The 15,833-nt window shown below is 37.7% G+C and overlaps 1 protein-coding gene across 2 annotated transcripts in view; it reads left to right on the forward strand.

The window, feature by feature from the left end:
• FSHR (follicle stimulating hormone receptor) overlaps positions 1 to 15,833 on the forward strand; it is a 235,669-nt gene that overhangs the window by 66,302 nt on the left and 153,534 nt on the right. For both annotated transcript variants that reach the window (XM_072635612.1, XM_072635613.1), the window contains exon 2: positions 3,344 to 3,415. In XM_072635612.1, the coding sequence (XP_072491713.1) occupies positions 3,344 to 3,415 (72 nt within the window). The remainder of the gene's footprint in view (positions 1 to 3,343; positions 3,416 to 15,833) is intronic.

A 15,833-nucleotide genomic window follows, 5' to 3' on the forward strand; every position in this document is an offset into this window, starting at 1 on the left:
ATGAAAATACTCGGTTTCCTTTTGTTTTTTAGAATGAGCTCAGCATAAGATGGCATTTCATAAAGTCCAGTCAGGGTCATGAGAACCTATTCCCCCATCTCTTTGAAAACAGGCCCAAAATTATCTACAAGGGAGTCAGACTCTCTTTGTCATCTCTTTTCTCCCTTCATTTCTTTCTCAACCAATTAAAATGCACAGATTCCAAGTAGAGATCTAGTAGTAGAGGTAATATGTTACTTCTTCACCCTTCAGTGCCCTACAACCCCTAGAAATAAGGGACATTGACCAGGATGCCAGAAATGTGACTTTGTCTAGACAATAGGAGTCATAAAGGAAGTCATGTTGGTGAGCTACTACCCCTCCTGCCTCCGCACACAAACCAATTATGCTAGCCATGGATTTGCAGTTTTGTGGTGCTTCTGTCTCTAGCCTTCCTGAATGGAAATAGGATATAAAGAATGGTTTTTGAATAAATTTCATTTGATGGCTAAGTATTGTGTGAAGGCTCTCTCTTTCTCCATTTTAGTAAGAATACTGATTGACCACAGAATTTGCAAAGGCCACAAATGTTGCAACTAAAATGGGTAGAAAAACTTAATCAATTCTTCTGTTCATTTTGAGGAAAGTTCTATGATTGGTATTGGAAGTATCTAATTTACCAACAGAGAAATCTTTTATTTTCTCAATGATCCCTAATTATAATACACAGGAGCAGAGTGGTTTAATGGATAAAATCATGTAATTGAAGTTAGGAGACTTGGATTTGAATTCTCAAATACTTATTAGATGGATAATAATAAGCAAGTCATTTAATCTCTTTATACCTCAGTTTCCTTATTTGTAAATGGAGGAGTTTGGACTCAATATCTTCTAAAGTCCCTTTCAGCCAGAAACCTATTATCATATGATAAAGGTGCTATATAAATGTTATTATTATAGGAAATACAATTCTGGTTGGCAATAAACAACTTCATCTGAAACAAGGAGGTTCCATTCATTCCAGTTAGGTGCATTTGAACAATGAAGCATTGTGTAGTTTCCTATCATTCTGTGGAGATACTTTTTTAAGTCCATCTGGCAGCAAACTCTGAAAGAAATACTCCTATTCTTATCTTGCAGAGAGAGAGAGAGAGGAATTAAAACAAAAAGAAAGTTGAATCCTGGTAATACAGGGAAGTCAAAGAGCAAAAATATAGTTTGCCCTACAGAAAAGTCAAGGGTTCCCTATAGAGAGATCTCCAAACCACTCTTGATACCTACTCAGCTGCGGAGGCCCTGGTTAGAGAATCATCAAATGTAAAAGCTGGAAGGGACCTTTGAAAACATTCTAGAGGGTTTGTGAATCTTAATCACCCTTTAAAGTCCAGCTCAAATTCCTATCTTCCCTTTTTTTCTTTAATTTTCTTTTTTATTATAACTTTAATCTATTCACAAGAACAGTATTTCAACATACAAAAAAGTGGCCTATATAAGAAACTGGATCTCTGTTATATATAGCTGGCTTGAATATGCATATGTCTACAGTCAAGCCAACTATATATGCATGTATATATATATATACATGCATATATGAATATAAGGGAATTTAATAGAGTAGTAACAAAACTGCTCTATTTGTGTCCCCGATGTACTTTTTTGTTTTCTCTGGTAAATTTTTTAAAGAACGTTTATTGATGCTTCTTTTGTGCATATCTATCACTTACCACCCCTACACCCCTTGCCAGTAGAAGCTCTCTCTTGTAACAAATAAGTAAGGATAAGCAAAACAAGTCAACCACATTGGCCATGTGGGAGAACACACAGCTTGTTCTGAATCTCTAATCAATAAGTGAAGATATTTTTCTTCATTTGTCTTTTGAAGTAACTTATTTCTTTGATTATAATTTAAGTTTTTATCCTATTATTGTCACTGTCATCATTCAAATTGTTCTTCTGGTACTGCTCATTTCACAACGCATCAGTTCATACAAGTCTTTTCAAGTTTCTCTGAATGTCAGATTCTTAATTCTTATGATGCAACAATATTCTATTGCATTCACAAACAATAATTTGGTCATCCATTCATCAATTGCTGGGTAACAGTTTGGTATCCAGGTCTTTGCAACTACAAAAAGTTGCTGCTACAATTATTCTCAAGAACATATTCTATCCTCTATCCCCTCTAGATATAGACTCAATAGTAATATCATTGGATCAGCGGGTGTATACAGTTTAGGAACATGGCAGTTATAATTCCAGACTATGTTTCGGGATATACCAGTTGACAGCTCCATCAACAATGCATGAGTGTTTCTTGTCTGTTATTTTGGATATGAAGCCTTCTCACCCAACCTCAGCCCCCCAGTGACGTCTCTTTCCTCTGAATTCTTATAGCATTTATGTATTTAGGGTTCTGGTTTGGGCAGAGAATGGCGACACTATGTTCCAGTTCTAAGAACACTGTACCCCCCTCTCCATGGAAACATCATCACATACACACCTGTAAGCTTAGGGGACAACACAGGTCCAGCACAGAGCTCTGCTCTGGAGGCTCTTTGTACTATGGGGCATTTTACAAAAAATCCAGGAATATGCACATCAAAGTCCAGTGCAAACAAACCAACGTAGAATGATATATCCTGCTTAAAAATACACAAACAAGGTGGCACAGTGGATAGCGTGCCAAGTCTGGAGTCAGGAAGACCTGAATTCATATCATATCTGACCACAGACACTTACTAGCTGGGGGACCTTAGGCAAGTCACACTTGCTTCAGTTCCTTCGTCTGTAAAATGGGGATAATAATAGCACCCACCTCTCAGGGTTATTGTGAGGATCAAAGGAGATAGTAATTGTAAAGCTCTTGGCACATAGTAAGAGCTATATAAATGTTAGTTTTTATTATTATTATTATCATTATCATATACATCTTGTATATGATTATTGTATTATATTATCATTATCATATACAATCTTGTAATTACATCACAATATGATTAAAATTCAGTATAGCAATCCTGAAAGCACTATACGAACACTGATGGTTATTATTAATACTAAATGAAAGACTTCTGTTAGTAACAATACCAAATATAATAATATTCATTCATTTAGACTCTTATTTTGCATTCTGATACAGCATGGCCTTACCCACTCACTTGGCATTTGTCATAGGCTGACTGGTATTAGTTTTCTTTGCATGAATGCATTGTTGTCTCAGCTAGATTATAACAGATACCTTGAAGACAGGAACTGTGCCTTTTCCTTTCCCTTTAACCCTCACAGTACCTAGCACATACTAGGTACGGTCAATGTCTGAAAGTCAATGACTGACTTTCCCACGTCTATTTTTCTCTCTTTCTAGGAGATTTGTCCTCACCAAGCTTCAAGTCATTCCAAGAGGAGCATTCTCAGGATTTAGAGACCTGGAGAAAATGTATGTATTTGACTAAACTACCATATTGCTAAGGCAGACAATAGGTTGACTCTTGTCTGAAATGGAGAAGCATCTTGAGCATAAGCCCCTGCTCTGCAACTAGATAGTCAGCCTGGCCTGCTCCCAAAGCAGGTTTTTCATCTAGTTGAAGATCTGTGCAAAATTGAAACAAGAGGAGATAATGCAGTGTTCCCCAACAGAGCTGTCACCAATACATCTGTATTGCTGGGATAAGGAGGTTTGGCTGGTACACATTGTCAGCAAAATAAACAAACACAGGCTTGGTGCAAGTACGAGGAAAGATGAATTATTTCTCAATGATGCCAATTCTGGGAAAGGGATGGAGGAGAGCTAGTCTATGTCTTTAGTTCTCTTTCCATTCTTATTGAACTCAGTTCATAGATTCATAGATTTAGAACTGGAGTGGACCTAAGACATCATTGAGTCTAATCCCTTCATTTTATAGAGAAGAAAACTGAGTTTTATAGAGGTTAAGTGACTTCTTATGTTCATAGATAGGAAGACTCATAGGTGGGATTTGAACCCACAACTTCCTGACTCCATGTCCAGCACTTCCACACTTTACTAGACTATGCTAGGTTACCATGTAATTGCTGTCATTCTTGGGGATAGGATTTCCCTGCTAGGAGAGGAAGGGAGCAGACAATAGACATCAAAAAGTCATCATCTTAGCTTTCCCTACTGCCCTTCTCTCCACCAGAGAGACTACAGCTCTTAACCTTGGAGTTTTATGAACCATCCACGTTTTTTTCATTAGCTGTATTACCTTTAACCTCCATGCCAGTTGAGCAGAAGTGTGGGAGAGAAAGGGAGAAAGGCCACCTTCTGTTTCCAGACATGCTCAGCATCCTTCTCTCTGTAATTCTTTCTCCTTCCTCCTCCTTTTTTTCCTACCAAGTACACATCTTTATAGATGCTTAAAGGAAAGGACTGTCTCCAGGATGATCTAATCCAACCTCTGCCTCATGTTGCAGATAAGGAAACCAAGACCCAATGAAGTGAAGGATTAGCCCAAGGCCATATAAATAAAAGTCCTATTAGTTCTCCCCTAATTTGCTTGTGCCAGCTAAAATCCTTAAATTTCCACACACTGAAAATAATATTGACATAAAGAAAAATGGTAGGTATAGGTTCACCCCAATTTAAACCACAACAGAGGGAAGGCATCATATCCTCTTCCCAGTGTTTTCTATCTTTAGTCTAACAGACAGGAGAATATCTTCTCCAAAAACTCCTCCAAAGTTAACAGTATAAATGAGTTACGTAAAACAAACTCTATATTTCTACAGACTTCTATTCTCATTTCAAAATATTTCCCCCTGTTCTTCTGTATCTTTCATTGACATTGCTCTCCAACATTTTAGTGTTGAAGTGTCTTTGCTAGACATGGGGGAACTATAGGTGAGAAACATTGCATGTAATGTCAGAATTTTTCAATATTTTAGTTTTGTTAAGCTATATCTTTCCTTTTTTAAATTCTTTGTTATAAGGGACAGCTCTCTGGAGATTGGGTAAGAGGCTGGAGAAGACATTGGAAATGTAGATTATTTTTAAATATATTCGTAACATTTATTTTAAAAAAGATAAAGTTTCTCTACCCCCTTAAACTATGAGGCATCATGATGCACTGGAAAGAGCTGAGTTTGGAGTCACAGAATCCAAATCTGAATTCTTGTTCTGTCACTTGCTATATGTGTGACATTATACAAGGAATTTCATCTTTCTGAGACTCACTTTCCCCATCTGTAGAATGAGGAGGTGGTATAAAATCATCTCTAAAATCCCTTTCAGCTCTAGATCTGTGATTCTATAGCTAAAGCCCTGGTAGATAATAAAATATATGGAGTTTTTAATTGCTTTCCAAAGGAAAGAGTCCATAAGCAATGCAAATTGAAAATATGCGTTTAGTTTTGTCTGGTTTGCAAAATTTGGATTATCACAGACTGAGTTTAGTTTGGGTGGGGCCACAACTGGGAAGATGCAAAGCCTGTTTTCCAGCATGAGAACAATGAAGACAAATAGTCTCTTCCTAGAGGACTTAAATCCCTGCAGGGACTTAAGAGAATCTGGTACCCAATTTATTCTTAACCTTGAATAACATAGCCAGTTTAAAGGGCTTAAAATGCCATCATGAACAGCAAGAGATAAAACCAGATTAAATGGAGGGGTACCCATTATTTTTTTTGATAAGGAAGAGAACCAGAGAGTCTTATTAGCACATAGACCTTCTAGGTTATATGTGTTTCTCCTTTCATAAAGATTAACCTGTTTTGCTTTTCCCTTTTTTTCTTTTTTTCTCTTCTTTTCTTTTTTTTTCTTTTACAATCATGTACCTCAATGCTAGGTTAGTTGCTGCTTGCACCACCTAAGTCTGCATCCTTTCCATACCATCCCTGACAAGTGATCAAACAACCCTTGCTTAAAGACCTCCAGTGATGAGAACCTCACTGCCTCTCAGTATAAACAGGTGTGTGGTTGGACAACTCTAATCATTAGGAAATGGTGCCCTATCTTGGCTGCCATGGTCCAGCAGAGACTGTATCATTCTTTGCTATTCAGATGCCTCATAATCAGTCTCTTTCAATAACAGTTTTGATTCTCTTACTTCAAAAGGTCCAGCCAGAAAGCAAAAATTGCTAGAGCAACCACCTTTCTTTTTTTCTTAATTAAATTTTATTTTCTTTTCAAATCTACAGTCTCTTCCTTCCATCTCTTTCCCCACCTCCACCCCCATTGGAAAAGCAAGAAAAAACAAAAACCATTCCCAGCATATATATAGTCAAGCAAGGCAAATTTCCACATTGGTCATGTCCAAATATAGATGGGCTATAGGATTCCAAGTAAAGAAGATCCAAGTTTGAATCCTGTCTTACTAACTGTGTGACTCTGGGCAAGTTACTTAACCTCTCTGAGTCTTAGTTTCCTAAGCTGTAAAATAGGGGCAATAATAGTACCTACCTCTCAGGGTTATTGTGAGGATGAAATAATATTTGTAAAGCACTTTGCAAATCTTAAAATGGTTAAAAAGCAACACAATTTGATTCAGTAAGAGTATGGGAGAAGACATAGAATTAGAGTTCTAGAGTTAAAAAAGACCTTTTACAGATGGAATAAAATGAATACTTCAAGGTTTCTGGGGTTCTGTGGGGGGAGGACAGAGATAGAAGAAATTACTATGGATGGGGATGATTAGGAAAGCAAGAGGTAGGCCTTGAGCTGTAGTGCCAAGGATGGCCTGGATTCAGACAAGCAGAGAGGAGGATGAAGAGAATTCCAGAAAGGACTCCAGAGATAAAAGGAGTCAGTTTCCACAGCATCAGAATTCAAAGAGCTCTAAGCACCCTTTTCCCTCTTCTCTAAGATAGTCTGTTTCTAGCCTAACAGAGAGAAGGGAATAAACATCCCCCTAGGAATTATATTTGTCAAAGCCTGAATCAGGTAATTTCTTTGATTAAAAACTCTCAGTGGCCCTCTATTTCCTATAAGATAAATTTAAAATGCTTTAGCCAGGAGCTTAATGCAGGTGGTAGAGTGGATAGAACGATACGTCTAGGGTCAAGGAGACCTCAGTTCAAATCCTGCCTCAGATGCTTACAGGTTTTATGACCCTGGTCAAGTCACTTAACCTTTGTTTGCCTCATCTGTAAAATAGGAATAACAGCACCCACCTCACAGGTTGCTGTGAGCATCAAATGAGACATTTGTAAAGCATTTAGCGCAGTGACTGGTACAAAGTAAGTGGTATTTAAATGCTTTTTCCCTTCTCCTTCCTTTCTTACCCATCCAACCTACTTTCCAAGACATTTCAGTTTCTCTCCTCCCCCATTTGTAGTTTATACAATTCTCTGTGGAGGCAGAATAGTTTAGTAGATAGAGTATTGAACCTGATGACAGAGGACAAGGTTCAAATTTTGTTTTGGAAATTTACATATAGATATATCTGTGTGACCACAGGCAGGTCATTTAATCTCTCCCTTTTATAAAGGGGGATTAAATAAAGGCACATATGGCACAATTACTAAGGATAGACCCTAGGTGGGCACCTTCTCTACATGTTATTAACCACAAAATATTATATAAAGATAGGTGGTGACAGTGGTAGTAGTGGTGGTGGTGGTGGTGGTGGTGGTGGTAATCTAGTAGTAGTAGTAGTAGTAGTAGTAGTAGTAGTAGTAGTAGTAGTAGTAGTAGTAGTAGTAGCAGTAGTAGTGGTAGTAGTAGTAGTAGCAGTAGTAGTGGTGGTCCTCTAGCAGCAGTAGTAGTAGTAGTAAAAGCAGAAGTAGTAGCAGTGGTACTCTAGTAGCAGTAGCAGTAGTAGTAGAAGAAGAAGAAGCAGTAGTAGTAATAGCAGTAGCAGTAGCAGTAGCAGTAGTAGTAGCAGCAGCAGCAGCAACAATAGTAGTGGTGGTAGCTATGAAGCTGCTTAGAGAACTAAAAGGTAAGTGACTTACCCAGGGTTATATAACCATCATTTGTCAAAGGTGGGACTTGGTCCAGGTCTCCCTAACTCGAAGGCCTACTCTTTTCCAATGGGCTTTAGCTATTGCCTCCTGTAACAATGAATAAGAAAATGGATGCAAAGTGCCTTGCAAATCTTAACGCTCTATGCAAATGTTGGTTAATACTCCTAGACAAACTGTAATAAACGCTATCCCCCTTTAAAACTGCCCTTGCCTGCCTCTTAGCATTCAGACAGTCCCTTCAGTATCATTTTCTTAGAGCCCCTGAGTTTCTAAATTGCTGAGAGTCAGTTTTCCCAACTGTGAAATGGGAACAATAAGGGCTAGTCTGTTATGATCAGATCTTAACAACATGCATTGTTTCTAGTATGTGCTTTGAAGGAAGTCTGCCATTGGCTGAATTTGAAGGGAATGATAGCCAGCAATGTATAGAGCATATGCACAGGCAATCTCATTTGATGGAAGGTAGGAAGACCAAGGAGGTCTGAGCTAGTCAGAATGCATCACAAGCCTCCATTAATTTAGTTGATCAGCTCTTCTGTGTCAACATTTATCAAGAGTTAACAAGGAAAAGGTTGTTTTTATGTGGAGAAGGGGCCAAGGATCCCCCTGTTAGTAACAGAATGATGGCCATGCTTACTTCAGGTTGATTCTGTCACTGCCTCCTTCCTGCTGACGGGGCTCCTTTTTGCAATGGTTAGAGACTTGGGGGAAAGGGAACATAAAACCCTTTGCAATGGGAAGTGGCTTTGCAAAGTGCCCTGTAAACTGTTTACATTGTCTTTAATTACTTAGGAGCCATATGTCACCTTGGTATAAAACGAGAAGATTACACTGAATGGGGAGGAGATAAGTGACAACATGGTGATTTATCATTAACCAGAAAAATTATATATGGAAATGAGTGCAATTTAAAAACACATCGATGGGTTATTATACCACTGGAGGGGGAAAAGAAAGCCAGTTTGTAACAAAATATCTTTGAAAATAGGAATGTGATGAATATGTAAATGAAACCAATCAACATCAGCTGAGATATGGTATATGCAGATGAGGCGGCAGTGAGCCAAAATGTGAAATTGCTCCCAAACCATAAATATGAACCATATAAAATTCATTTGAAATATTCATGATAACATAAGGACAAAAAATATAATCAAGTGATTTATTTGCATATAAAAATGGAACACTCATCTCAATTCCCTCCCCCCCAACACCATTTCTGACTCAATCTCCCCTCCTAGAAGATCATTTGGGAAAAGAGTGGGGGATAAATAAGGATATTTAAAAGGAAGAGAGTTGATTATTGGGACTGATAGTTGTTCAGTTATTTTTCCCAGTCATCTCCCACACTTCATGACCCCATTTAGAGTTTTCTTTGCAAAGATACTGGAATGGTTTGCCATTTCCTTCTCCACTTTACAGATGTGGAACTGAACCAAACAGGGTTAAGTGACTTGCCCAGGGTCACACAGGTAGTAAGTGTCAGAGGTTGGATTTAAACTCACAAAGATAAATCTTTCTGACTGTAGGTCCAGTTCGTTGTGCTACCTGGTTTTCATGACTGGTAGTTGGTCCCATTAAAAATTAAACACCCTCCTAAATTACAGTGTTTCAGAGCTCCTCAACCAATTTGAAGTTCCCCAAACAAAGAACAAAAGAGCAAGTTCATTAGATAAGGTAGCTATTAGATATTGAACATATGATGAAACACTTAGCGGGTTAAAGATAAAAGTTACAGAAAGATTTTCAGATTCCATTTGCCTTTAAGAGGCTTTGTCACTAATTAACTGAGTGACCCTGAGCGAGTCACTTTTCTACAGGTATCATGTTCCTAATACCCAAAAGAGAAGGGGGATAGATTTGATATTTTTGATTTCTAATATTTATCAGTCATTAACCAACCTTTTACCCCAGTTGTGGGCTCCTGTGAGCTACTCCATGTTCAAGAGATAATGTGTGTCACCACTGACTCCAAACCACAGCTCATGAGCCTTCCCCATCGTTTCTTTCACCTCACAAGAGGACATACGAAATCTAAAAAAAAAAACCAACAAAAACACATTTAGCTCAGCACCACCACAAAATGATTGCTAAGGGGCAATTCTCCCATAGATTTTCTTATGACTCATGGGAAAGGGAATACACAGAATGTAGCTAGAGAAGACTCACATCTAAGGAACATGTGAGAAGACTAGAGATTCACATAGGGAACATGTGTAGCCTATTCCAGTGGCCATGTTCCCACTGAAACTCCTCTCTGTTTGTTTCCCTGATGAGATGTTTTTTCTGCTGGTCTGCTAATGTCATAAGGTCTCAATTAGCTTTAAACCTCTGAAGGTCCATATTGGCTTACTCTCTCCATGGTGCTGCCATCTGTTGGTATCACTGCTGGGGTGCTCTTTGCTGAGACTCTATGCTGGCACCTGCAGGGTCTACAATGAAATACAATTGCTGCATGCATGGCCTCTTCCCTTCATCCTCTGGGTAGGGAAAGGGCTTCAGCTCTTTATGCTCCAAGCCCCATGGGTTATCTCAAATCTTTTATTATTCACACCCACAAATATAGCCAGCCTTCGCATTGCCTTTCTCCTGTTTTCTCTACCCCTTCAGTCTACTCTTTGAGTTAGTGTGAGAAAATGTCTTAATTCTCCTGTCAACTCCCATTGTGCCTGTGGTCCATATAAATTATTCTGGAAGCTTCACTTAGAAAAACTGAAAAGGGTTGTTGGGTTGACAACTTTAGTTCTGCTTTCCTCAGGTAATAAAGTCATTGTTCTCCCTATAAAGCTTTGATTTCAAAGACAAAGGAGAAATAGGTCATACTTCTAGAAAGTTTTTTTTTTAAAAAGAGCTAACATAGGAATGATGCTAATTAAAAGGAAGATGAAGACAGGAGGAAGAGAGAAGCATATAAGTGGGCACTATGTGGGATGGTTTGTGGGGTAGTGGGGGGAAGAAGTTAAGGTCTATTTTAAGATAAATCTAAAGGTACACATAATAGCCATGCACTAGGGGAAGAGGCAAAGTAGGAGAAGGAGAAAAAGAGTTTACCCCTCAGTCCCATAGAAATGGGAAGTGGTTCTTGAAAACCTCAGAAACATGGGTGATTTTGCTGGATGGAGCATTCTCTCCATTGACACTGATAATACTCCCTGTGTGACTTAGTTGGTGTTTCCTATGAATTCCTCTGGTCAAAACAAAGAAAAATCTTGGCAGTCAACTTTTTGGTCATGAACTTATCAGGTTTTAGTTAAGTTGGTCTTTGGATTACTGACACTATTTCCAGACCTTAAAGACAGTGCTGGTATAATGGAAAGATCGGTCACTTTGGAGCCCAGAGAAACTAGGTTCAAATTCTGCCTCTGTCCTTTCAGGTACCTGCGTTAACACTGAGTATATTATTTAATCTTTCATGATCTTGTCAATGATCTCATCTACAAAATGAGGGAATTATGCTGGATGGCTTTTGAGGTTCCTTTTAGCTCTAGATCAATGATGCTAAGATGGTGAATCATTTAAAAAGGCATAGTCCTACATTTCTTCTTTCTCAACCAAACTCCACGAAAAAGCTGTCTACATATCTTGCTTATCTTGCTTATACTTTCTCTCCTTTTACTTTCTTCTAAACCTACTTCAGTTTTTCTTCTGACCTCATCATTCAACTAAATTCATTCAACTGCCCTCTCCAAAGTTACGGGTGATCTTTTTCATTGTCAGCTCTAATGACCTTTCTGTAGGAAACTACACTTTCTTTCTGTGTACCCTCCCCTCTCTGAGTTTTCCTAACATAGCTCTCTCTTGGTTTTCCTCCTATCTAACTGGCTGCTCCTCCTTGGATTTCCTTACTTGATCATCATTCATGTCATGCCCCTTTATCAAAGGTGTTCCCCAGGGCTACATCCCAGAATTTTTTTTCCCTTCTAATTATCTCCAAACACATGAATCTGAGATCCACATATCCAGCCCCAGGCTGTCTCTTATGCTCCAGTCCCATATCACCCATTACCTATTAAACATTTTAAACTGGATGTCCCATAAATATTTCAAACTCAAATGTTAAGAACAAACTTATTATCCTTAGCCTCTTCCCAAACCACTTCTGCATTGAACTTTCTAATCACTTAGGTTCATAATTTCAAGGTCATACTAGCCTCCTCATTTGCCCTCACCCTACAAATCCAGTTGTCAAATTTTCTCATGTCTTTTTCTACAGCATTTTCATGATCCCTCACCAATGTTCCTTTAACCATCCAACCACACACACCAAGGAAAAATAAAATAGATTTAATTAGAGAGCATAGTAAAATAACTGACAAGAAATACTTCCCTACAGCTTCCCACAACATTGGTAGGACAGGGAACATACGAACAAAATTTGTGGACATTGGTCATGTATTGAGAAGGCACATGGCCAGTGTCCTAGCTCAAGCATTCATCATCTTTTGCCTGAACTATAACAATAGCCTACTAAATGGTTTCCTGGCTTCAAGTGTCTCCCCACTTCAGTCCATTCCCCAGAGTTTCCAAAGTGATTTCCCTAAAACATCTGACCATGTCCTCTGCAATTCAGTAAACTTTTCAGTGGTTCCCTATTACCGCTAGGATCAAATTTTAAGTCCTCTATTTGTCATTAAACTCTTCACAACTTGGTTCTACCCTACATTTCCTGCCTTTCTACATAGTACTACTTCCCATATTCTCTATAGCCCAGACAAACAGGTTTTTTCCCATCTCTGTGCCTTTGCATTAACTGTCACTCATGCCCCAAATACATGCCTTTTCCCCTTCAAGTCTTAGAATTGTTAATTTTCCTCAAAACTTAGCAGAAATACCACCTATTCCATGAGGCCTTTTCTGGTCCCTTGAGCCTTCTCCCTACCCACCTCTGGCCCCCAAGTGGGTCACCTTGTGTCTTTATTTTGTATGTGTTTTGCATATACCTATATGTAAGCTTATTTCTTTCCCCATTAGGCTGTAAACTCCTTGAAGCAAAAGACTAACTTTTTGGTTTTTGTTTCCCCATAGTCTACCACAATACCTGGCATATCTAGGTGATTAATAAATATTTATTGTTTGATCGATGTAGAAAGAAATTAAAAGTCTTTATTGTGTGTGTGTGTGTGTGTGTATGGGAAAATCCTATCACGAGGCAAAAATAATAGGGTAATATGATATTGATGGTATAACAAACATGCCTGCAAACTCTTTTACTCTCTATTACACAATGCAGTTCATGTCGATGTCTTATATGGAAACCTAGACTCTGAGGTCATCCCCTTGGAACTGTAGTCTGTAACTGCAAAAGCACTAACAACTTTTGATTTGCACAGCGACACCCCTGAGGTTAAATCATTTCTATTGTTTCCAACTGACTGTCTTTGTCCCAACAAAACCAGTTGTCAGTTAATATCCACAAAGATGGTAGAACAAATGATGAATTGATGAAATGTTACTTTTTTGATAGATTTTGTTTTGACGTAACAATCATTTTCCAATAAATAATGTCCCAAAGTTCCTGCTTTTAAAAGCAGTTAAAAAAAAACTATCTTTATACAGGGATTACAGTGGACAAAGCATGAAATTTTCTGTTCTTATGATTTAGAAATTCTTACCAGAAAAAAAGTGAACCATCTAGACCCAAAATTGACATTGTATTTGACCTAAATTGTATCTTTTAATATTGGCTTCATTTACACCATATTTTGTATTGTGTTTTGTTATCCTTATTCTGTCTTGGTTTATATATTTTTCCATATTTCCCTATATTCTTCAGTTTTTTGTTCCCAATAGCACAATAATATTCCATTGTATTGTATGAATGCACAGCCATTTACCGATCTATGGGAAAATAATTTGTTTCTTGATTTTTGTGCCTGCAAAAGCTGTTACTATTAATATTTTGATACATGTGATACCTTCCTTTCTGCCATTAGCATCCTTGGGGTATAAACCTGAAAGAGGGACCAAAGACTAAAAGGCATGAACAATTTTGCATTTTTTCCATAACTCCAAATTGCCATATTAACTGGACTAACTCACAACTCCACAAAGAATATATTAGTTTACCTGTCCTCCATTGGTCCTTCTGACACTTAGAATCTCTTTCTGCCTTCTTTGCTTGTTTGAAATGCCTCAGAGTTGTTTTAATTTGCACTTATTTTATTGTTAGTAATTTGGAACTTTTTTCATATTGTTGTTGATAATTTGCATTTTAATGAATTGCATTTCTACTTAGCCTTCTGTCTCTGAGGCTAATTGCATGTTTAGGTAAGGACTTCTGCTTTTATTAGAGCTGTTAGCAGAGAGGGGAAGGGTGGTATAAGGGACTTGGAATGAGCAGAGGCCACGGTCCAAGTACACCTCTTTTTTTTTCAAGGTTATACATGGGCAACCATCTTAAATATATTTTCATATTAGTTGTATTGTGAAGGAAGAATCAGAACAAAGGGGAAAAAACCACAAGAAATTAAAAATTTAAAAGGGAAAATAGTATACTTAAATCTGCAGTCTTATTCAGACTCCATAGTTCTTTCTCTGGATGTGGATAGCATTTTCCATCATGAGTCTTTGGAATTGTCATGGTTCATTGTATTGCTGGGAAGAACTAAGTCTCTCATGGTGGATCATCGTACAGTGTTGTTACTGTGTACAATGTTCTCCCAGTTCTGCTCACTTCACTCAGCATAAGTTCACGTAAGTCTTTCCAAGGTTTTTTTCTGAAATTCACCTACTTGTCATTTCTTATGGAACAAGAGTATTATATTACATTCATATACCAAAACTTGTTCAACCATTCCCCAATTGATGGGCATCCCCTCATTCTCCAATTCTTTGCCACCACAAAAAGAGCTGCTATAAATTTTTTTTGTACATGTAGGTCCTTTTCCCTTTTTTGATGATATCTTTGGGATATACACATAGTAGTGCTACTGCTGAATCAAAGGGTATGCCCTTTGGGCATAGTTTTAGAGCCCTTTGGACATAGCTCCAAATTGTTCTCCAGGATCCAACTCCACCTCTTGACAATTGTGTATGATCCTAGAGAAGGTGTCTATTCTCTGTGAACCTACATTTCCTCATTTACGAAATAAGGAAAATAATGCTTGTTGGACAAAACTTATAAAATCATCATGAGGATATCTAAAACATAGGTGTAGATGATTTTCTATCCCAAATGTCAGTTCCATATATGTGTGTTAGAATCAATTTCCTCGTGTGGAAGTACAGGAAGTAGAATCCCTTTACTAAGGCCTAGGTTGAACTTAAGACAGAGGCTTTGATTTTAAGGATTTTCTTTGGAAGTAAAAAGACTAAACATACATAAAATTCAAGAATTTACTCATTGTTCTTCCTTTCTTGTTATTATTAGATGAAATAAGCAAAATCATTTGACTCGGTTGACCTCATTTTCTTTATCTGGCCTTAGACCTTTAACCAGGGTATACAATAGTATACAACAGTCAGAGAGCAGAAGGAATTAAAAGGTTAACAGTGTAGAAATTTATTTAATCCATTCACATTTAAAACAAGAGTTCTTAAGCTTTCTTTTGTCTTTAGCAGCCTGGTAAAAATTACCAATCTTTTCTCAGAATAATGGGAAGCTGTTGTTTTGTTTGCTTGTTTGGTTTTAATAATTGAAGGAAATGGCAAAGTTCAGTTACAAATTAATGAAAATAAAGAAAAAATTTTTCCCTATCAAAGTTCACAAACTTCTGAAGTGTTCACAGTTCACAAGTTTAGAAACCATGTTTTCAAAGAATGCAGGAATGGACATCTTATATGTAAGTGAATTGCCTTATGTGGTATGATGTCATGGCTCATCTTTCTGTTGATTGATACCGAAAATCCTTCCATGGGAACAATCTGATTACCCAATGGAAAAAAAAATATCTTTGGGGGAAAGAAACACAGTAATTTGTCTGTACTATGTATAA

This window comes from Notamacropus eugenii, chromosome 1, assembly GCF_028372415.1.
Source record: "Notamacropus eugenii isolate mMacEug1 chromosome 1, mMacEug1.pri_v2, whole genome shotgun sequence".
NCBI lineage: Eukaryota > Metazoa > Chordata > Mammalia > Diprotodontia > Macropodidae > Notamacropus > Notamacropus eugenii.